At 45.4% G+C, this 23,081-nt stretch overlaps 1 protein-coding gene across 9 annotated transcripts in view; it reads right to left on the bottom strand.

Moving 5' to 3' along the window:
* The window catches only part of utrn (utrophin), a 337,767-nt gene that overhangs the window by 33,570 nt on the left and 281,116 nt on the right, over positions 1-23,081 (bottom strand). For all 9 annotated transcript variants that reach the window (XM_031800412.1, XM_031800411.1, XM_031800415.1 and 6 more), the window contains 4 exons: positions 20,633-20,790; positions 17,192-17,358; positions 12,879-12,990; positions 4,959-5,095 (listed from right to left, as the gene is read on the bottom strand). In XM_031800412.1, the coding sequence (XP_031656272.1) occupies positions 4,959-5,095; positions 12,879-12,990; positions 17,192-17,358; positions 20,633-20,790 (574 nt within the window). The remainder of the gene's footprint in view (positions 1-4,958; positions 5,096-12,878; positions 12,991-17,191; positions 17,359-20,632; positions 20,791-23,081) is intronic.

Genomic DNA, 23,081 nt, shown 5'->3' with positions numbered 1-23,081 from the left:
AAAGACAAGTCCACCTACATCCTACCTCCCTGGGCCTGTGGGATGGCAGTGGGCCAAAGACAAGTCCAACTACATCCTACCTCCCTGGGATGGCAGTGGGCCAAAGACAAGTCCAACTACATCCTACCTCCCTGGGCCTGTGGGATGGCAGTGGGCCAAAGACAAGTCCAACTACATCCTACCTCCCTGGGCCTGTGGGATGGCAGTGGGCCAAAGACAAGTCCAACTACATCCTACCTCCCTGGGCCTGTGGGATGGCAGTGGGCCAAAGACAAGTCCAACTACATCCTACCTCCCTGGGTCTGTGGGATGGCAGTGGGCCAAAGACAAGTCCAACTACATCCTACCTCCCTGGGATGGCAGTGGGCCAAAGACAAGTCCAACTACATCCTACCTCCCTGGGCCTGTGGGATGGCAGTGGGCCAAAGACAAGTCCAACTACATCCTACCTCCCAGGACCTGGTAAACGGAGCAAGCAGCCTTCAATAGGACTCATATTATCATGTCAACATTATAGATGTTTTGCATTGTACAATAATCACATGACAAACAAAAAGCAAACATGTGGATTTATGTACCTCACATAATACATTTACTAGTCTATTTCTGACTAAATCACTTTTCTTTACAAAGTGTGTGGAGGGCATTTGTCTTTCAAACGGTGTCATAAGTATTTTCTGGTAGAGTTTTTCACACGTCTCTGCACTGAACTATGTTCCTGGCAGGCAGAGTGTGTCTGTGTGGGTATTATTGTATCAGGGGAAGGGGCTGACTGGGAGGTACAAAGACAACAGTAGAGCCAACGGTAATGGACCTTGGACAGACACTGAGAGACAGCGAAACACAGAGTGTTAAAGTTAAGGGGAAGGATAGGCAATTTTGATTTGCAATGCCTTGATGAGATGACACTGTGTGTGCAGAGTGCAGAATATATTGTGATGCCAATTCTGATCCAATAGAGAGATGTTGCTGGAGCGGAAACAACAACGAGCCTACGTGGTACCTAGTTGTGTTGAGTAAAACGTTGCCCTCATCAGTATGGTTTACAGGATGTTATATTGTGTCATACAGTATATTGTACCTTTTCACTGAATACCAATGAAACGATTAAATCCTGTACACACTTCTATGCTAGTGCACCTCAATAGTCTTGAAGGACAAACCGCCCTGACACTCTTTCCTCCCCTCCACTCCTCTATCAGGGGGCTTAAGAACACCTGTGCACTCTGACACCTTTTCATGCCTCCTGTCACAGAGACAGACAGACAGAGGTGGTGCTGGGAACAGGGAAACATCGCCATATGTTCGGAGGGGAATATCATTAGCCCTCCCTCACTACCACATCCTCCACTAGGGCTTTCCACTCAGTTTGACAGAAGTGTGTGTGCGACTGTCTCTTCAGAATGTGTCTATATCTGTGCTGTGTTATTGACTCCACCCAAATCAAATCAAATCAATGAGATAAAGATGGAGAGAGAAAGAGAGAGTGAAAGAGGAAGTCTGAGTTAATGTGTTTTAAGACGAGTCCCCAAAAGCACAAACTCCAACCCACACAACACCTAAACTCATCGGTCTCCCTGCTAGAGTTAAAGACACGTCTTTCACATTAACACGTGTCTCTGTGTCTAGGAGGCTCAGACACGTCTTTCACATTAACACGTGTCTCTGTGTCTAGGAGGCTCAGACACGTCTTTCACATTAACACGTGTCTCTGTGTCTAGGAGGCTCAGACACGTCTTTCACATTAACACGTGTCTCTGTGTCTAGGAGGCTCAGACACGTCTTTCACATTAACACGTGTCTCTTGTGTCTAGGAGGCTCAGACACGTCTTTCACATTAACACGTGTCTCTGTGTCTAGGAGGCTCAGACACGTCTTTCACATTAACACGTGTCTCTGTGTCTAGGAGGCTCAGACACGTCTTTCACATTAACACGTGTCTCTGTGTCTAGGAGGCTCAGACACGTCTTTCACATTAACACGTGTCTCTGTGTCTAGGAGGCTCAGACACGTCTTTCACATTAACACGTGTCTCTTGTGTCTAGGAGGCTCAGACACGTCTTTCACATTAACACGTGTCTCTGTGTCTAGGAGGCTCAGACACGTCTTTCACATTAACACGTGTCTCTGTGTCTAGGAGGCTCAGACACGTCTTTCACATTAACACGTGTCTCTGTGTCTAGGAGGCTCAGACACGTCTTTCACATTAACACGTGTCTCTGTGTCTAGGAGGCTCAGACACGTCTTTCACATTAACACGTGTCTCTGTGTCTAGGAGGCTCAGACACGTCTTTCACATTAACACGTGTCTCTGTGTCTAGGAGGCTCAGACACGTCTTTCACATTAACACGTGTCTCTGTGTCTAGGAGGCTCAGACACGTCTTTCACATTAACACGTGTCTCTGTGTCTAGGAGGCTCAGACACGTCTTTCACATTAACACGTGTCTCTGTGTCTAGGAGGCTCAGACACGTCTTTCACATTAACACGTGTCTCTGTGTCTAGGAGGCTCAGACACGTCTTTCACATTAACACGTGTCTCTGTGTCTAGGAGGCTCAGACACGTCTTTCACATTAACACGTGTCTCTGTGTCTAGGAGGCTCAGACACGTCTTTCACATTAACACGTGTCTCTGTGTCTAGGAGGCTCAGACACGTCTTTCACATTAACACGTGTCTCTGTGTCTAGGAGGCTCAGACACGTCTTTCACATTAACACGTGTCTCTGTGTCTAGGAGGCTCAGACACGTCTTTCACATTAACACGTGTCTCTTGTGTCTAGGAGGCTCAGACACGTCTTTCACATTAACACGTGTCTCTGTGTCTAGGAGGCTCAGACACGTCTTTCACATTAACACGTGTCTCTGTGTCTAGGAGGCTCAGACACGTCTTTCACATTAACACGTGTCTCTGTGTCTAGGAGGCTCAGACACGTCTTTCACATTAACACGTGTCTCTGTGTCTAGGAGGCTCAGACACGTCTTTCACATTAACACGTGTCTCTGTGTCTAGGAGGCTCAGACACGTCTTTCACATTAACACGTGTCTCTGTGTCTAGGAGGCTCAGACACGTCTTTCACATTAACACGTGTCTCTGTGTCTAGGAGGCTCAGACACGTCTTTCACATTAACACGTGTCTCTGTGTCTAGGAGGCTCAGACACGTCTTTCACATTAACACGTGTCTCTGTGTCTAGGAGGCTCAGACACGTCTTTCACATTAACACGTGTCTCTGTGTCTAGGAGGCTCAGACACGTCTTTCACATTAACACGTGTCTCTGTGTCTAGGAGGCTCAGACACGTCTTTCACATTAACACGTGTCTCTGTGTCTAGGAGGCTCAGACACGTCTTTCACATTAACACGTGTCTCTGTGTCTAATCACAAATCCTATCTGGCGTGTAATGAAGGAAGAAGAGTTGGGAGGGAGTTAACAGTGGGCGGGGTTCTGTGTTCTATAGGTTGGGAAAACGTATGAGGAAGCAGAATAACTGTGACCAGACACACACAGAGAGAGAGAGAGAGAGAGAGAGAGAGAGAGGGGGAGAGAGAGAGAGAGAGAGAAAGCGAGGAAGAGGGAGAGAGAGAGAGAGAGACAGAGAAAGCAAGAGAGAGGGAGACAAGAGAGAGAGGGGGCACGAGAGAGTGAGAGATCAAATCAAATTGTATTTGTCACATGCGCTGAATACAACAGGTGTGGCTTTTTTTCTCCCTCCCTCTCTCAGAGATGGCCTGATTCACTATCTCCACACACTGAATGTCAGAGTGTTTCTGTGTGTGTGTGTGTGTGTGTGTGTGTGTGCATCATTGTGTGGGCTTAAAAGTAAGAATTGCAGACTCAGTGCAATAAGTTTCTGCTGTAAAACTGCCTGTATTGTACCAGACTTCCAGCAGTTTGTGGATGGTAGAGAAGTCAGGCGGGAGAAGAAAAGTGGAAAATGAATGTCATGGAATAGTCATATTTCTCCAAGTCTCCATTTCATAACAGCTTTTTAAGGAATCTCTCTACCATTTCCCAAAAGGGATCTGTCAGGGAGACACTGCTGCAGGGATAGTGGGAGGAAAGCAGAACGGAGAGAGGAGAGGAATGAAGAGGGTGGGCCAGTCTATCTGAGGAGTGGACATCTGAACTGTGTGTGTGTGTGTGTGTGTGTGTGTGTGTGTGTGTGTGTGTGTGTGTGTGTGTGTGTGTGTGTGTGTGTGTGTGTGTGTGTGTGTGTGTGTGTGTGTGTATGTGTATGTGTGTGTGTGTGTGTGTATGTGTGTGTGTGTGTATGTGTGTGTGTGTGTGTAACTTCTTTGGGGTAAGGTTGTAATTCACAGTTTGTTTTTAATATTCACTTGTGCAACTCAAGTAAAAGTAGAAGGGGAGAGAGAGAGAGAGAGAGAGAGAGAGAGAGAGAGAGAGAGAGAGAGAGAGAGAGAGAGAAACAGAGAGAGAGAAACAGAGAGAGAAACAGAGAGAGAGAGACAAAAATAAATAAATAGAGAGGGAGTGAGAGGGAGGGAGAAAGAGAGAAGGAGGGATGCACAAACATGGAAAGATACTGAGACAGAAGATATAGCAAAAAGCAGAGGGTGAGATATTGAGATGTGGAGAGAGAGGGAGACATGTTCTAGGGAGCTGTTAGTATATAGAGACAGAGAAGGTTCAGATCATAGAAGGGGACATAACTCACACCTCAAGAGGGGGGCACTCACCACCCTCCACTAGCATCTGCATAATCTGTAACGCTAGTTAAACACCATTACTGAGGATTTATGTGTGTCCGAGCAGGCGACTGGTGAAAAATCGAGACGGACTCACTCCAGAGCAGAGCAGCAGCTCTGTGCAACACAGGAGATATATGGCCTGAGTCTTCCAGGGGGTATAACAGTCTACAGACAGGGAGAGGAAATTAGTGTTGACAGAGGGCTCACCCAGGCAACACAACGACCCCCTTCCTCCCAGGTACCTACGTCTCCATATTGTCTCCTTCTAGAAACGTCTGGACCGGTAAGTAGCCCAGCCGGGGGTGCTTGGCAAAGTACTTCTTGGAGCGGAACTTGTTTTTCAGCACCTTGGTGAAATCACGCATGTCCTCACCCGAAGTAGTCTGGAAGAGTGAGAAAGGAATGAGACATTTTGTAAGAAGGAGTTCATTAGTTCATTAGAAAACGCATCTTGTAAGAAAGTGGCGGATTCTGCTTTGCCAGTGAAAGTCCTATTATCCTAAGCAGGGGAACACACATAAACACACTGTGACGCAAAGGAACACACAGTCTATTGAGTTCCTATGGCTTTTAGCTAATATGTAGAACACAACACATCCTGAGAGAGAGAGAGAGAGAGAGAGAGAGAGAGAGAGAGAGAGAGAGAGAGAGAGAGAGAGATTTAGAGTTAGATAAACTTGGATTCTTTGTCAGGAACATATACAGGATGCTGATTTTGGTTGGAATTACGGAATCATTTGGAAGGTTTACAACTACCAAGGATTCTTATTCTATACAGCAAATTCTCTGGAAAACAGAAACCTGAAAACACCTGGAACTGAGTGAGTAATGCTTAGTCTGAAACTATATTTTATTTCCAAAAGCCAAGAAGAAAAATACACTACATTACTTGGTAAGAACTGAATGCTAACATAAGGCTGTCAAACAGTCTACTCCAACCAAATGGAGAGGCCTTAGAAGCTGCCTCCCGCTGTCTCCAGGTAATTCAAATACAGTACCCTGTGTATGTAAAGAATGATAAGGCAAGAATAGATTACAAAATAAAGCTCCTTATGGAACATCAGCAACCTTAAAACTTTTTGGGAACATCAGCAACCTTATCCTCCACACAAACCATCCCCTGGCATGGCACAGTGCTATATCAGCACACTACCCCTTTGTTAAGAGAGGGGGTGTTAACGTCTTGGTGACAGGGGGGCAGTATTGAGTAGCTTGGATGAATAAGGTGCCCAGAGTAAACTGCCTGCTACTCTGTCCCAGATGCTAATATATGCATATTATTAATATTATTGGATAGAAAAACTCTGAAGTTGAGGCTTCAATTGTGGAAGGGCGTCGAATAAGAGCTGTTTCAACAAGTGGACTAGGCTGTGGCCAATCAGTTGTTTACTACGCGGTCACGCGGGTGCGCCGTTCCTTCTTTTTCCTCTGTAATGAATACACTATTGTCCGGGTTGGAATATTATTGAAGATTTATTATAAAAAGACCCTAAGGATTGATTGTAAACATCGTTTGACATGTTTCTACAAACTGTAATGGAACTCTTTTGACTTTTCGTCTGGATTTTGCGCTCGCGCATTGTGCCTTTGGAATAGTGAACTAAACGCGCAAACAAAACGGAGGTATTTGGACATAAATATGGACGTAATCGAACAAAACAAACATTTCTTGTGGAAGTGGGAATCCTGGGAGTGCATTCCGACAAATCTGACACAGCGGTTGCATTAAGAGCAAGTTTATCTTTAATTCTATGTAAAACATGTATCTTTCATCAAAGTTTATGATGAGTATTTCTGTTATTTGATGTGGCTCTCTGCAATTTCTCCGGATGTTTTGGAGGCATTTCTGAACATGGCGCCAATGTAAACTGAGGTTTTTGGATATAAATATGAACTTGATCGAACAAAACATACATGTATTGTGTAACATTGAGTCCTGGGAGTGTCATCTGATGAAGATCTTCAAAGGTTAGTGATACATTTTATCTATACTTCTGCTTTTTGTGACTCCTCTCTTTGGTTGGAAAATGGCTGAATGCTTTCTGTGACTAGTTGCTGACCTAACATAATGATATGTTCTGCTTTCACCGAAAATCCTTTTTGAAATCGGACACTGTGGTTGGATTAACGAGATGTGTATCTTTAAAATGGTGTAAAATACTTGTATGGTTGAGGAATTTTAATTATGGGATTTCTGTTGTTTTGAATTTGGCGCCATGCAATTTCACTGGCTGTTGGCGAGGTGGGACGCTAGCGTCCCGAACGATCCCAGAGACGTTAACAAGGGGTGGAAACTCAGGATACTTGACAATGAGGACTCTGAGTCAGCTAACATAAATCTCTATAAGTCTGGAACAGTAATGGTACAGGGCAGCCCCAAACAGTTTAAGCTGGACTTTCACCTAATCAATAAATTAGCCCAGCAGGAGAAGCTCTCCCTTGAGAAAGATAACTCCACCCCGAGCGGATCAGACTAGACCTCTTCATTATATAACCCTACAGACGAGCCACCCCCAGCGGAAAGTCAACCTCCCAGCACAGAGTACTACCCTCTCATTGAAATGAAGGATACATTTACCCAGCTGGAGGTAAGGCAGGTGGAGCTGGAACAGCAGGTGATTACAATTCAGTCAGCACAGACCCAGACAACAGTCCAGCACAACAACACCCCCTTAACCAGACCCGGAGAGCTGGAGGTAGAGAGAGACATATCTGCACTCTGGACAGTGGTGAGACAACTTCAACAGGAGAAAGAGCAGGAGCAGGAGAAGAACAGAGCACTAGAGGAGAGGATCAGACTGTTGGAGTAGAGGTTGAGGGGGATGGCGTGTGACAGAGAACAACCCACTAGAGAGGTGGCCACCCCCACAGAGAAGCTAGCAGAAGAGCCACCTCAGCACCCGACAAAAGTCTCGACACCACAGCAGAACAGTCCACACCAGACCCTGACCATAGCGTCGACATCACAGCAGAACAGACAAATGAAGAACCCAAGCCCAGATTTTTTTTCCCAAACACAGTGTGTCTAAACTCTGGTGTCCAAACACCCAGCGCACCCTAGACCTTCTGTCTGAGGACCAACTAGGTTCACCTAGCCACATAATAATACACACAGGCACAAACGACCTGAGAACACTAGAATCCCCATACGTTAATGAAGACAGCTTCTCCATCCTGGAGGGGGAAATCAATCATTTCCAGGCCCAGGGACATGTACTAGTCTGTGGCGACCTAAATTCCAGAACCTGACACCCTCAGCACACAGTGGGACAAACACCTGCCTGCAGGTGACAGCATTCCCTCCCCCATATGCCCACCTAGGCACAAATATGACAACATAACCAACCAAAACGGGTCACAACTCCTGCAGCTCTGTCGCACGCTGGGTATGTACATAGTCAATGGTCGAGGGGACTCCTATGGTAGGTACACCTATAGCTCATCTCTTGGCAGTAGTACTGTAGACTACTTTATCACTGACCTCAACCCAGAGTCTCTCAGAGCGTTCACAGTCAGCCCTCTGACATCTCTATCATATCACAGCAAAATCACAGTCTACTTGAACAGAGCAATACTCAATCATGAGACATCAAAGACAAATGAACTGAGTAACATTAAGAAATGCTATAGATGGAAGGAATGCAGTTTGGAAACCTACCAAAAAACAACTTGGCAACAACAAATTCAATTCCTTTTAGACAATTTCCTGGGTAAAACGTTCCACTGTAATAGTGAAGGTGTAAACTTGGCAGTAGAACATCTTAACAGTATATTTGACCTCTCAGCTTCCATATCAAATCTAAAAAATCTCAAATAGAAAACCGAAGAAACAATGACAAATTGTTTGATGAAGAATGCTAAAATCTAATTAAGAAATTGAGAAACCTGTTTAACCAAAAACATAGAGACCCGGAAAACCTGAGTCTACGCCTTCACTATGGTGAATCACTAAAACAATACAGAAATACACTACGGAAAAAGAAGGAACAGCACGTCAGAAATCAGCTCAATGTAATTGAAGAATCCATAGACTCTAACCACTTCTGGGAAAATTGGAAAACACTAAACAAACAACAACACAAAGAATTATCTATCCAATATGGAGATGTCTGGGTAAACCACTTCTCCAATCTTTTTGGCTCTATAACAAAGAATAAAGAGCAAAAACATATACAGGATCAAATACAAATCTTAGAATCAACTATTAAAGACCAGAACCCACAGGATTCTACAATTACCTGGAATGAGTTACAGGACAAAATAAAAACCCTCCAACCCAAAAAGGCCTGTGGTGTTGATGGTATCCTTAATGAAATGATCAAATATACAGACAACAAATTCCAAGTGGCTATACTAAAACTCTTTAACATCATCCTTAGCTCTGGCATCTTCCCCAATATTTGGAACCAAGGACTGATCACCCCAATCCACAAAAGTGGAGACATATTAGACCCCAATAACTACAGTGGGATATGCGTCAACAGCAACCTTGGGAAAATCCTCTGCATTATCATTGTACTGAGCAAATGTCAAATTGGCTTTTTAACAAATTACCATACAACAGACCATGTATTCACCCTGCACACCCTAATCGATAACCAAACAAACCAAAACAAAGACAAAGTCTTCTCATGCTTTGTTGATTTCAAAAAAGCCTTCGACTCAATTTGGCATGAGGGTCTGCTATACAAATTGATGGTAAGTGGTGTTGGGGGTAAAATATACAACATTATAAAATTAATGTACACAAACAACAAGTGTGAAGTTAAAATGGGCAAAAAACTCACAAATTTCTTCCCACAGGGCCGTGGGGTGAGACAGGGATGCAGCTTAAGCCCCACCCTCTTCAACATATATATCAACAAATTAGCGCGGACACTAGAAAAGGCGGCAGCACTCGGCCTTGCCCTACTAGAATCTGAAGTCAAATGTCTACTGTTTGCTGATGATCTGGTGATTCTGTCACCAACCAAGTAGGGCCTACAGCAGCACCTAGATCTTCAGCATAGATTCTGCAAGACCTGGGCCCTGACAGTAAATCTCAGTAAGACCAAAATAATGGTGTTCCAAAAAAGGTCCAGTCGCCAGGACCACAAATACAAATTCGATCTAGACACCATTGCCCTAGAGCACACAAAAAACTATACATACCTTGGCCTAAACATCAGCGCCACAGGTAACTTCCACAAAGCTGTGAACGATCTGAGAGACAAGGCAAGAAGGGCATTCTATGCCATCAAAAGGAATATAAAATTCAACATACCAATTAGGATCTGGCTAAAAATACTTGAATCAGTCACAGAGCCCATTGCCCTTTATGGTTGTGAGGTCTTTGGTCCACTCACCAACCAAGATTTCACAAAATGGGACAAACTCAAATTGAGACTCTGCATGCAGAATTCTGCAAAAATATTCTCAGTGTACAACGTAGAACACCAAATAATGCATGCAGAGCAGAATTAGGCCGATACCCACTAATGATCAAAATCCAGAAAAGAGTTGTTAAATTCTACAACCTCCTACAAGGAAGTGATTCCCAAACCTTCCACAACAATGCCATCAACTACAGAGAGATTAACCTGGAGAAGCGTCCCCTAAGCAAGCTTGTTTTCTTATGATTTGGTTGGGTCTAATTGTGTTGCTGTCCTGGGGCTCTGTGGGGTGTGTTTGTGAACACAGCCCCAGGACAGCAACACAATTAGACCCAACCAAATCATAAGAAAACAAAAATATAATTACTTGACACATTGGAAAGAATTAACAAAAAAACTGAGCAAACTAGAATTCTATTTGGCCCTAAACAGAGAGAACGCAGTGGCAGAATATCTGACCACTGTGACTGACTCAAACTTAAGGAAAGTTTTGACTATGTACAGACTCAGTGAGCATAGCCTTGCTATTAAGAAAGGCCGCCGTAGGCAGACATGGCTCTCAAGAGAAGACAGGCTATGTGCACACTGCCCACAAAATGAGGTGGAAACTGAGCTGCATTTCCTAACCTCCTGCCCAATGTATGACCATATTAGAGACACATATTTCCCTCAGATTACACAGATCCACAAAGGATTTGAAAACAAGCCCAATTTTGATAAACTCCCATATCTACTGGGTGAAATTCCACAGTGTGCCATCACAGCAGCAAGATTTGCGACCTGTTGCCACAAGAAAAGGTCAACCAGTGAAGAACAAACACCATTGTAAATACAACCCATTATGTTGATTTATTTTCCCTTTTGTACTTTAACCATTTGTACATTGTTACAACACTGTATATATACATAATATGACATTTGTAATGTCTTTATTCTTTTAAAACTTCTGTATGTGTAATGTTTACTGTTCATTTTTATATTATCTACCTCACTTGCTTTGGCAATGTTAACACGTTTCCCATGCAAATAAAGCCCTTGAATTGAACTGAGAGAGATCTCAGTACTTGAACCGGGTTTGTGTGTGGCGATTGAATAGTGTGTTGTGGCAGGTCGACTACTGTGCCAGAGAAGAGTCTGTAAAATCACAATAGAGAGACTTGTCAAACTTGTGCCCAAACAACTACTTCGGAGGGACGAATAAACCACAGCACACAATTTATTCTACCATGTTTTTGCTCAATAATTAATACTAGCAATGTGGGAACAATCAAATGAAAAAGTAATACTACAATGAAATGAAAAAGCAATATTGTGCACATCAAATAAACAGTGGGACGATATGAGAAACTGACAATGTTTCTAAAATGACCGCAATGGGACCAGCGGCTGACATTTTACACAGCATCATATTGATCTTTACCTCCTAAATCAGGTTATGGTCCTAGGCCTCAGTATTAATATGTACTTTATCAATTTTGGAGACATTAATGTAACATCAAAATGTGTTTTGTTCTGTGTGGAAGAGAGGGTACTGTAAATGTGTTATTGTTTTAGAGAGGGGCTTATTTCTCTGAGGAAATAAGTTTGATTTCATTCAATAAAAGAGTATCTCTATTCAACACATGGTGTGTAATAAAGTATTTATTCCTCAAGGTGGCCTGTGGTTCTGACGCAACAGTGAGAGAATCAGCGGCGTGACCTCACTGTTTTGTTCGGTCTTCTCCAGTAAAATGTATCAGACGGCCAAGAGTCCACCATTTCATACTTACCCATTCACATTGCTTACACTAATGTCCCTTTCATACACAGACTGAAATCTCACTCATTTACCTGCTACTTTTTTGCCTGCGTCTTTGTATATCTGAAAGGTGTAGGTGGAAGAGAAAAAGGACAAATAAAACCCACCTAAAGACCTAGTCATGATTCCTGTATTTTCACAGACCCTCTAACCAAAATACAGGTATCAGGTCTGTGTGAATGGTTCTCTACTTTTTTGCAGGTAAATTAATAAACACTTCAATTGTTTAACACCGCCCTAATTTGAAATGCAAACAGCCCTCATTGGTTAACAACACTCCCTGACCCCACCCCTCCCAATTTGCCAGTTACCCACTGATATGTTTAAAAGGGGTATACCTGCATTTCAGTGGTAAATAAGGAGTTGTTTGAAAGGGGGTCCTATTAACAATGCCTAATATTTTTTACAGGTGATACACCATATCATCTGTCTGAAATGGGGCTACATCAGAAACAGAAAGGCCAGATTGTGTATGGAAGTCTGATATTGCAGTTTGACTTTCTGCTTCGTAACTGAAAGCTATAATATTATTTGCCCGTGCTTAAACATGACTTGTATAATGTTTTCATTCCACAGTCACTGAAGGCAGTTAGCATTACACAGCCAGGACAGGAGACATTTCTGTTCCTCATGGCTGGCGGTCTGTATCAATATCCAGGCTATCAAATTTGCAGATTGAAAAACTAAATTAAATCACCCAAAGAAAATAAACATATTCCCCGACCAGTCGAAGTGTGACATTCAGCAATATTCCGACGCTGTGCGTGAGCTCTACTAATGTAAAAGAGAAGACTGTTCAATTTCTGCAAATCCCCTCCCTCCCTCTCTCACCTGAAACAGTGTTGGAAAAATGCCTTTCAGAAATTATAAACAGCTCAAAGAACAGAGGTCTTTTACTGTTCGCTCGGTTGAATCCAATTTGCACTCCGGGTTCCTGAAGAATAAGGTGGCACAGACGTGTGTGTGTGTGTGTGTGTGTGTGTGTGTGTTCCTCACCGGCGTGCAGTACTCCACCATGGGGTAGTTGAGCTTGTGGCCCTTGGCGGTTCGTCCAGAGAAGAAGCAGCTCTGACACACGTCATAGTTAAAGTGCTTCAGACTGCGATACCTACGGATGAGGGGAGGGGGAGATGGATAGTATTAGTATTTTATTAGGATCCCCATTAGTTACTGCTAAAGCAGCAGCTACTCTTCCTGGGATCCACACAAAACATGATACATTACATAATACAGAACATTAATAGACAAGTACATCACAAGGACAGAACTACATTTAAAATATGAATACACGCTTTCATACATATGCCTTCATAATCATGTGATTCATAGACGCTATTGAATGCAATCCAAAAACGAAAATGGAAACGCAATAACAAGGAGGTGTTTTTGAAATAGGCTGACACTTTTCTCTAAATTCCTCAGACGTGAAAATAGCCACTTTGTTTCGATCGCGATAGAGACAGAGTGGAGAAACAAGAGAACAAGAGTGATGAGCGCATCGTGCATATTTCTCCATTTCTCTTTCTCTTGCATGCATCTCATGTGTGTCCTGCGCTGCTCTCATCTGAGCTATTCCAGGGCCTCACACGGAGCTACCGATGTTCTGTCACCACGTTCTCTCACCAATTCCTCTGTGAATTTCAAAATGGAGGACACATACACACCCAAACCCACAGTCTAAAATTCAGAATGCCACCTGTAGCTCTATCCCAATGCACCTCATCATCGTGCTCAAAACAGAATATAAAAGATGTCCGGAAATTGAGATGGGCCTAATTCAGGCAATATAATCAAATCAAATTTTATTTGTCACATGCGCCGAATACAACAGGGCATAGCGGGATTTATTATAAGCGTCCCGCTCCTTGAAAGCGGCAGCTCTAGCCTTTAGCTTGGTGCGGATGTTGCCTGTAATCCAAGGCTTCTGGTTGGGATATGTACATACAGTCACTGTGGGGACGACGTCGTCACTTATTGATGAAGCCGGTGAATGAGGTGGTATACTCCTCAATGCCCTTAGATGAATCTCGGAAAATATTCCAGTCTGTGCTTGCTGGTAGAAATGAGGTAAAACGGATTTAAGTTTGCCGCATTAATGTCCCAGGCCACTAGGAGCGCTGCTTATGGATGAGCATTTTCTTGTTAGCTATGGCCTCATACAGCTTGTTGAGTGCGGTCTCTCTCTCACTCTCGAAGGTAATCTGATTGATGACAGAGCCCACAGCGATACATCAGACAGTAGGGGCACAGTACAACCCACGTCCCACGCCCCATTACACAGCAACATGCAGCGTATTACTACACAGACATCTTTCATTAGCGCTGACACAGACAACCACTAATGAATGACTATGGGATCTACACTGAGTGTACAAAACATTAAGAACACCTTCCTAATATCCATTTGCACCCCCCCCCCCCATTTGCCCTCAGAACAGCCTTGATTTGTTGGGGCATGGACTCTACAAGGTGTCTCAAGCATTCCACAGGGATGCTGGCCCATGTAGACTCCAATCCTTCCCACAGTTGTGTCTAGTTGGCTGGATGTCTTTTGGGTGGTGGACCATTCTTGATACACAAGGGAAACTGTTGAGTGCACCAACTACCATACACCGTTCAAATATGTTGTCTTTCCCATTCACCTTCTGAATGGCACACATAATTGTCTCAAGGCTTAAAAATCCTTCTCCGGTCTCCTCCACTTCAGCTACACTGATTGAAGTGGATTTAACAAGTGACGTCAATAAGGGATCATTTCACCTAGACACACCTGATCAGTCTATGTCATGGAAACAGCAGGTGTTCCTAATGTTTTGTACACTCAGTGTATATTCTACTTCATAATATCCCATTGTCTGGAAAACCAGCTCTGCTTTACAACACGGTGTTGGCCATTGGGAGCCTCAAGTCTAACCTGTGCAACACTATTCAATCCAAATGTATTCAACTTCCCCCCCCTCTCTCTCCCTCCTTACCCTGTCTCTCTTCCTACTTCCCCTCTCTCTCCCTCCTTACCCTGTCTCTCTTCCTACTTCCCCTCTCTCTCTCTCCCTCCTTACCCTGTCTCTCTTCCTACTTTTCCCCTCTCTCTCTCTCCCTCCTTACCCTGTCTCTCTTCCTACTTCCCCTCTCTCTCTCTCCCTCCTCACCCTGTCTCTCTTCCTACTTCCCCTCTCTCTCTCTCCCTCCTTACCCTGTCTCTCTTCCTACTTCCCCTCTCTCTCTCTCCCTCCTTACCCTGTCTCTCTTCCTACTTCCCCTCTCTCTCTCTCCCTCCTTACCCTGTCTCTCTTCCTACTTCCCCTCTCCCTCCTCTCCCTGTCTCTCTTCCTACTTCCCCTCTCTCTCTCTCCCTCCTCACCCTGTCTCTCTTCCTACTTCCCCTCTCCCTCCTTACCCTGTCTCTCTTCCTACTTCCCCTCTCCCTCCTTACCCTGTCTCTCTTCCTACTTCCCCTCTCCCTCCTTACCCTGTCTCTCTTCCTACTTCCCCTCTCCCTCCTCACCCTGTCTCTCTTCCTACTTCCCCTCTCTCTCTCTCCCTCCTTACCCCGTCTCTCTTCCTACTTCCCCTCTCCCTCCTTACCCTGTCTCTCTTCCTACTTCCCCTCTCCCTCCTTACCCTGTCTCTCTTCCTGCTTCCCCTCTCTCTCTCTCTCTCCTTACCCTGTCTCTCTTCCTACTTCCCCTCTCCCTCCGTACCCTGTCTCTCTTCCTACTTCCCCTCTCCCTCCTTACCCTGTCTCTCTTCCTGCTTCCCCTCTCTCTCTCCCTCCTTACCCTGTCTCTCTTCCTACTTCCCCTCTCTCTCTCTCCCTCCTTACCCTGTCTCTCTTCCTACTTCCCCTCTCTCTCTCTCCCTCCTTACCCTGTCTCTCTTCCTACTTCCCCTCTCTCTCTCTCCCTCCTTACCCTGTCTCTCTTCCTAGTTCCCCTCTCCCTCCTTACCCTGTCTCTCTTCCTGCTTCCCCTCTCTTTCTATCCCTCCTTGGATCAATGACAGACCTGTAAAAGCTTGTGTTCTGTCAAATGTCTGCTGGTACTTGTCTCAAGACATTCTCTAGCTGGTGTAACTACTTAGCGAGGACCAGAGATAATAAACATTACACTAGACACTAGGCTCTGGTTAGCATGATGTTGTGTCTCATTTTGCATAATAATACTGTGACTGATGTCATACCCTCAAAACAATATTGTGTTTAGCATGTGGACATCTGAGGTCTGTTTAATCATAAGAGGGTGATTCTATTGAACTATTCTGACATTATATCAACAGGTGGTGTGTGAGACAGACAGACAGACAGACAGACAGACAGACAGACAGACAGACAGACAGACAGACAGACAGACAGACAGACAGACAGACAGACAGACAGACAGACAGACAGACAGACAGACAGACAGACAGACAGACAGACAGACAGACAGACAGACAGACAGACAGACAGACAGACAGACAGACAGACAGACAGACAGACAGACAGACAGACAGACAGACAGACAGACAGACAGACAGACAGACAGACAGACAGACAGACAGACAGACAGACAGACAGACAGACAGACAGACAGACAGACAGACAGACAGACAGACAGACAGACAGACAGACAGACAGACAGACAGACAGACAGACAGACAGACAGACAGACAGACAGACAGACAGACAGACAGACAGACAGACAGACAGACAGACAGACAGACAGACAGACAGACAGACAGACAGACAGACAGACAGACAGACAGACAGACAGACAGACAGACAGACAGACAGACAGACAGACAGACAGACAGACAGACAGACAGACAGACAGACAGACAGACAGACAGACAGACAGACAGACAGACAGACAGACAGACAGACAGACAGACAGACAGACAGACAGACAGACAGACAGACAGACAGAAAGCAGTGAGAGTCTGAGACCCTAACCCACAGTACACAGTGGATGTCCCTTTGTGTGTGTGTGTGTGTGATTCTAGAAGTCCTTCTCCAGATGGTATTTAGTTAGGAGTGTATCAGCTACTGACATTTAGATAAAGGCCTACCCTCCGGAGCAGGCCTGCCCTTTCTGCTCCACTCAGGGCAGGGAGACCAGCACACCATCATTCCCCTGTGTGTGTGTGCATTGGGTGGGTGTGTGTGAGTGAGTGAGCATGTGGGTGGGTGTATTCAAAGTACAGCTCTTGCTCTGTATGAAAATGTGTGTTAAGGAGCTAATGTTGAACGTAAAGTTGCTGTGTGTGAGTGTGTGGGTGCACATTCGTGCGTATGTGGGTCTAAGTGTGTGTGTGTGTGTGTGTGTGTTTACCTGAACCCTACAATGGGGCACTCTTTACAGATGTTACACTTGGCCTGGTGCTTGGCGGTCTCAGCAGCCGCCACTCTGTGTAGGACAGGAAGCCACACCATAGACTGGGGCTCCAGCCTCATCCAATCAACAAACTGCCTGGGCTCCAGCTCCACCTTATTTGTCACCTGGACAGGAAGAGGAAAGAGGAAATTTAAATTCAAAGTGAATTCAACTACTAAGCTTCATCCGAAATGGCACACTATTCCCTATATAAAGTGCACTACAATAAACCAGGGCCCATATCAAAAGTAGTGCACTATACAAGAGAGGAAGAGGGTTTAGTCTGCCCAAAATCTGTCCACGTTAAGCAGATTTATTAAGTGAGGAGTTTTTGTATGGGGTGGGCAAGAGACTGTGGAACCTATTCAATATAGAAAATGAATATTTATTTTGATACGAGGCTTATTTGATCAGAAGTTTTGACGTTTCGGAACTCTTAGGTTGTTACGACTGTACTGATATAAGTGTGATGCAAGTGACATCCAGGCGACAAAAATAAAGAAATAATTCCAAAAATATTTTAAAGAAACTCAGTCCGGCTTTCAACTTACTATTGAAAGTTGTAATAGTAGAAAGCACAAGGTGTCATTTAGAAATGGGGTAGTGCATCATCAGTTCCTCTTGTCATGTCAGTCATTCATTACATACTTATTGATATTTATAACTTGTCAGCAGTGTCCAGATCTACTAGCCCATGTCAAAGTTTTTTAGCCCCAAGGTTTAGGAAGCCCTGTTCTAGGAGTCCTGTAGTGGGTATTAAATCCCTTTACACCTGGAGACGGCTGCTGTCCAGAACACACACCTGACCTTTCAGTTGCCACGACTACCCACAAAGGTCAATGAGTAAACATTCTGAGAGGGAATATCCGGGACTCGAGGAAGAAATTGTCCACAGGTCACGCACGCATGCACACACACACACACACACTGCAAACACCCCCTAAGAATCAACATGGCTTCGGTCAAAGAGGGGAACGTTGAAAACCTATTCCTGCGTGTGTGTCCCCGTTCTGTGACCTCTGGCTCTGTTAGGGCTAAATGTCAGATAGAAATCCTACAACCCTGAGATCACACACACAGACAGATGGAGAAGCATGTAGGAAACAACACCCCCACTTCATTGATCCTCAACACTGGGGCCCCACAAGGGTGTGTGCTCAGCCCATTCCTGTATTCCCTGTTCACCCATGACTGTGTGGCCATGCACGCCTCAAACACAATCATTAAGTTTGCAGACAACAAAACAGTAGTAGGCCAGATTACCAACAATGACGAGACAGCCTACAGGAAGGAGGTGACGGGTCCAGGAAAATAACCTCTCTCTCAACGTCAACAAATGTCAACAAAACAGCAGAGGGAGCACACCCCTATCTACATCGACGGGACTGCAGTAGAGAAGGTGGAAAGCTTCAAGTTCTTCGGCGTACACATCACTGACGATCCGAAATGGTCCACCAACACAGACAGTGTGGTGAGGAAGGCGCAACAGCAACAGAAATTCATGTTGGCTCCTAAGACCCTCACAAACTTTAACAGATGCACATTTCAGAGCATCCTGTCGGGCTGTATCACCGCCTGGTACGGCAACTGCACCACCTGCAACCTCAGGGCTCTCCAGAGGGTGGTACGGTCTGCCCTACGCATCCCCGGGGGCACACTGCCTGCCCTCCAAGACACCTACAGCACCTGATGTCACAGGAAGGCCAAAAAGATCATCAAGGACAACAACCACCCGAGCCAAGGCCTGTTCACCCCGCTATCATCCAGAAGGCAAGGTCAGTACAGGTGCATCAAAGCTGGGACCGAGAGACTGAAAAACAACTTCTATCTCAGACTGTTAAATAGCCATCACTAGCCAGCAACCGCCCTGTTACTCAACCCTGCACCTTAGAGGCTTCTGCCCTGTGTACACAGACATGGAATCACTGGTCAGTAACCACCCGGTTACTCAACCCTGCACCTTAGAGGCTGCTGCCCTGTGTACATAGACATGGAACACTGGTCACTTTAATAATGGAACACTGGTCACTTTAATAATGTTTACATACTGCTTTACTCATCTCATATGTATATACTGTATTCTATTCTACTGTATTTTAGTCAATACCACTCTGACATTGCTCGTCCTAATATTTATATATTTCTTAATTCCATTCTTTTACTTTTAGATGTGAGTGTATTGTTGTGAATTGTTAGATGCTACTGCATTGTTGGAGCAAGGAACACAAGCATTTCACTACACCTGCAACAACATCTGCTACATATGTGTATGTGACCAATACAATGTGATTTGATGAAGAACCAGCTCTGGAGTGTAAAGTCAAGGCATCGAGCCAGAGAGCTGACACCTACACCTATCCTTCCTTCCATCTTCCTCCCTATTGTCTCCTCCTCTCCCCTCACATCGTCTAGGTGGCAGAGTTACGGCAGTACAGATCCCTTGGAGGGAGGAGGATGGATGGATGGTGAAAGGGAGGGAGGAGTGAGATTGAGACCCGTAAAACAGGCCGTATTTATGGGCCACCACCTCGTTCATTACAGCCCCATTAAACCAAATGGAGTGGTTGACTGCTCTGCAATTTCTGGCTGATACAGGGAGGTCACGGGGGGGGGGGGGGGGGGGGGGTCTACTGGGCAGAGAGGGCAGAGTCATCAATTCACTCTTACCATCATCCGTCTGGCTGTAATGCATTAGGAATTGTGCAGTGAATATCAGACAGTCTTGTTGTAATGGTGGTGTTGATGCGGGTGATGGTGTGTATGTGTGTGTTAGCGTATTTATAAAATAATTATAATAATATTGAACCTTTATTTAACTAAGCAAGTCAGTGTTATGTGTATGTGTTAATGTATGTGCGTGTTAATGTATGTGTGTGTGTGTGTGTGTGTGTGTGTGTGTGTGTGTGTGTGTGTGTGTGTGTGTGTGTGTGTGTGTGTGTGTGTGTGTGTGTGTGAGAAATGGGGGGAGATAAAGGAAAGAGGTTGTAGGGGGATAAGGGGTGACAGGAGAGGAGTGGTGAAGTGATAGGAGAAGGACTGGATAGAAAGCTCCAGGTTGCTAGTGGCTCCTGTTAAACTCCGTGACATTTCCAATGTCAGCCGAGCTCCATCACCATGCTATTTTGGAAGCCCGAGCGGTGAAATCAGGGAAATGTACTGCTTCCTAATTTAATTCCGCCACTGAATTTATGACTGACGAAACAGGACTCAGGGAAAAGAGTAAAATACAATGTGAACCCAAGGACAGGGACCAGCCAACCTTGCATTTAAATGTTCATCGATGGCCATATTGGTTATAGTGACAACGTTCTGGCACTTTCAACAGCAATAATACAAGATGTGTGTGTGTGTCAATAAACACAATGTGTTGCAGTGTGTCTGTATACTGTGTATACATACGTGTTGGAAACAGCTCCGGACGCTGGGTTCAATGTTGCTCCCTCCGAAGGCGGCGACCTCTCCTAGTTGCCGTGGTATCTGGATGGCGTCGTGGAGCAGCAGACCCAGCTGTCTCTGGTCACACGTATCCCCCGACGACGCCACCTGACTGAACAGGTCTGGAGGAGAGAGAGAGAGACACAGAGAGGCGAGGGGTGTGAGACTACAGAAATACAGTTTCTCATCCAAGCCTCCACTGTCAATCTTTATCAGTGAGTGTGTTGTGTGAGAGTGTGAGTCAGCGTGTTGTGTCAGTGAGTGTGTGTGTCAGCATGTGTATTAATAGCCCTATGTGGGTACTCATCTATCAGAGCTCAGAGAGGAGAAGGTAGAGTAGAGGAGTCCTGGTGAGCTGAGCAACCCTGTCAGAATACAATCCAGAGGAATCCACAGTCCCACCCTCTCTCTGCACCTCCCTCTATTCCACTCTCCCCTCCCTCTATCCATCTATCCCTCCCTTTCCCCCTCCCTCCATCCATCCCTTTCTACCTCCCACCCTACTTCTCTTCCTCCTGCCCTCCCTCCCTCCATCCATCCCTCTCTCCTCCCTCCCTCCTGCCCCCCTCCCTCTCTTCCTCCTGCCCTCCCTCCCTCTCTCCCCCTCCCTCCCTCCCTCTCTTCCTCCCTCCCCCCTCCCTCCCTCCATCCCTCCCTCCCCTCCCTCTGTCCATCCCTCTCTTCCTCCTGCCCTCCCTCCATCCCTCTCTCCTCCCCCTTCTGTTCCCCTCCCTCCATCCCTCCTGCCCTTCCTCTCTCTCCCCCCCCTCCCTCCATCCATCCCTCTCTTCCTCCCTCCCTCTCTTCCTCCTGCCCTTCCTCTCTCTCCCTCCCCTCCCTCCATCCATCCCTCTCTTCCTCCCTCCCTCTCTTCCTCCTGCCCTTCCTCTCTCTCCCTCCCCTCCCTCCCTCCCTCAATCCCTCTCTTCCTCCTGTCCTACCCCTCCCTCCATATCTTCCTCCCTCCCTCTCTTCCTCCTGCCCTCCCTCTCTCTCCCTCTCCCCCTCTCTTCCCCTCTCTCCCTCCCTCCATCCCTCTTCCTCCCCCTCTCTTGCTCCATCCATCTATCCCTCTCTCTCCCTCTATCCCTCTCTTCCTCCCTCCCTCTATCCCTCTCTCTCTCTCTCTCTCTCCCTCTCTTCCTCACTCCATCCCTCTCTTCCTCCCTTTCGTCCTCCTGCCCCTCACTCTCCCCCTCCCTATTTCTTCCCCTGTCTCTGTAAATCTCCTCACTATCACAGGAGAGCAATCAATTCCCCATCAGCCCCTGCTCTGAGGGTATGACAGGGCATCTGCCCATCGTTGAGAAGGGAAACCTCTCGTCTAGACGTACAAACACTATATTTATTGTTTCAATCGTAAAACAAAACAAAACCAAATTGAATGCAACAGCTCAGTTAATTGTTGTCAGGGCTCTGTCTGCCTTGTTACTCCCAGATAGGATAAAGAGAGAGAGACAAACTTTGATGAACTCCCATATCTGTTAGGCGAAATACTGCAGTGTGCAGTCACAGCAGCAAGATTTGTGGCCCGTTGCCATAAGAAAAGGGCAACCAGTGGAGAAGAAATAAACACTGTGTACTTCAATTAGGGGAGGGGTGGTAAGGTTAGGCCAAAATAAAGTAAAATATTTGTATAATATATATACATTTACAAAAAAATACAGTGCCTTGGGAAAGTATTCGGCCCCCTTGAACTTTGCGACCTTTTGCCACATTTCAGGCTTCAAACATAAAGATATAAAACTGTATTTTTTTGTGAAGAATCAACAACAAGTGGGACACAATCATGAAGTGGAACAACATTTTTTGGATATTTCAAACTTTTTTAACAAATCAAAAACTGAAAAATTGGGCGTGCAAAATTATTCAGCCCCTTTACTTTCAGTGCAGCAAACTCTCTCCAGAAGTTCAGTGAGGATCTCTGAATGATCCAATGTTGACCTAAATGACTAATGATGATAAATACAATCCACCTGTGTGTAATCAAGTCTCCGTATAAATGCACCTGCACTGTGATAGTCTCAGAGGTCCGTTAAAAGCGCAGAGAGTATCATGAAGAACAAGGAACACACCAGGCAGGTCCGAGATACTGTTGTGAAGAAGATTAAAGCCGGATTTGGATACAAAAAGATTTCCTAAGCTTTAAACATCCCAAGGACCACTGTGCAAGCGATAATATTGAAATGGAAGGAGTATCAGACCACTGCAAATCTACCAAGACCTGGCCGTCCCTCTAAACTTTCAGCTCATACAAGGAGAAGACTGATCAGAGATGCAGCCAAGAGGCCCATGATCACTCTGGATGAACTGCAGAGATCTACAGCTGAGGTGGGAGACTCTGTCCATAGGACAACAATCAGTCGTATATTGCACAAATCTGGCCTTTATGGAAGAGTGGCAAGAAGAAAGC

This window comes from Oncorhynchus kisutch, linkage group LG21 (assembly GCF_002021735.2).
Source record: "Oncorhynchus kisutch isolate 150728-3 linkage group LG21, Okis_V2, whole genome shotgun sequence".
Lineage (NCBI taxonomy): Eukaryota > Metazoa > Chordata > Actinopteri > Salmoniformes > Salmonidae > Oncorhynchus > Oncorhynchus kisutch.
Note: the sequence above shows the minus strand (reverse complement) of the source record. Positions and strands in the feature narration are given on the sequence as shown.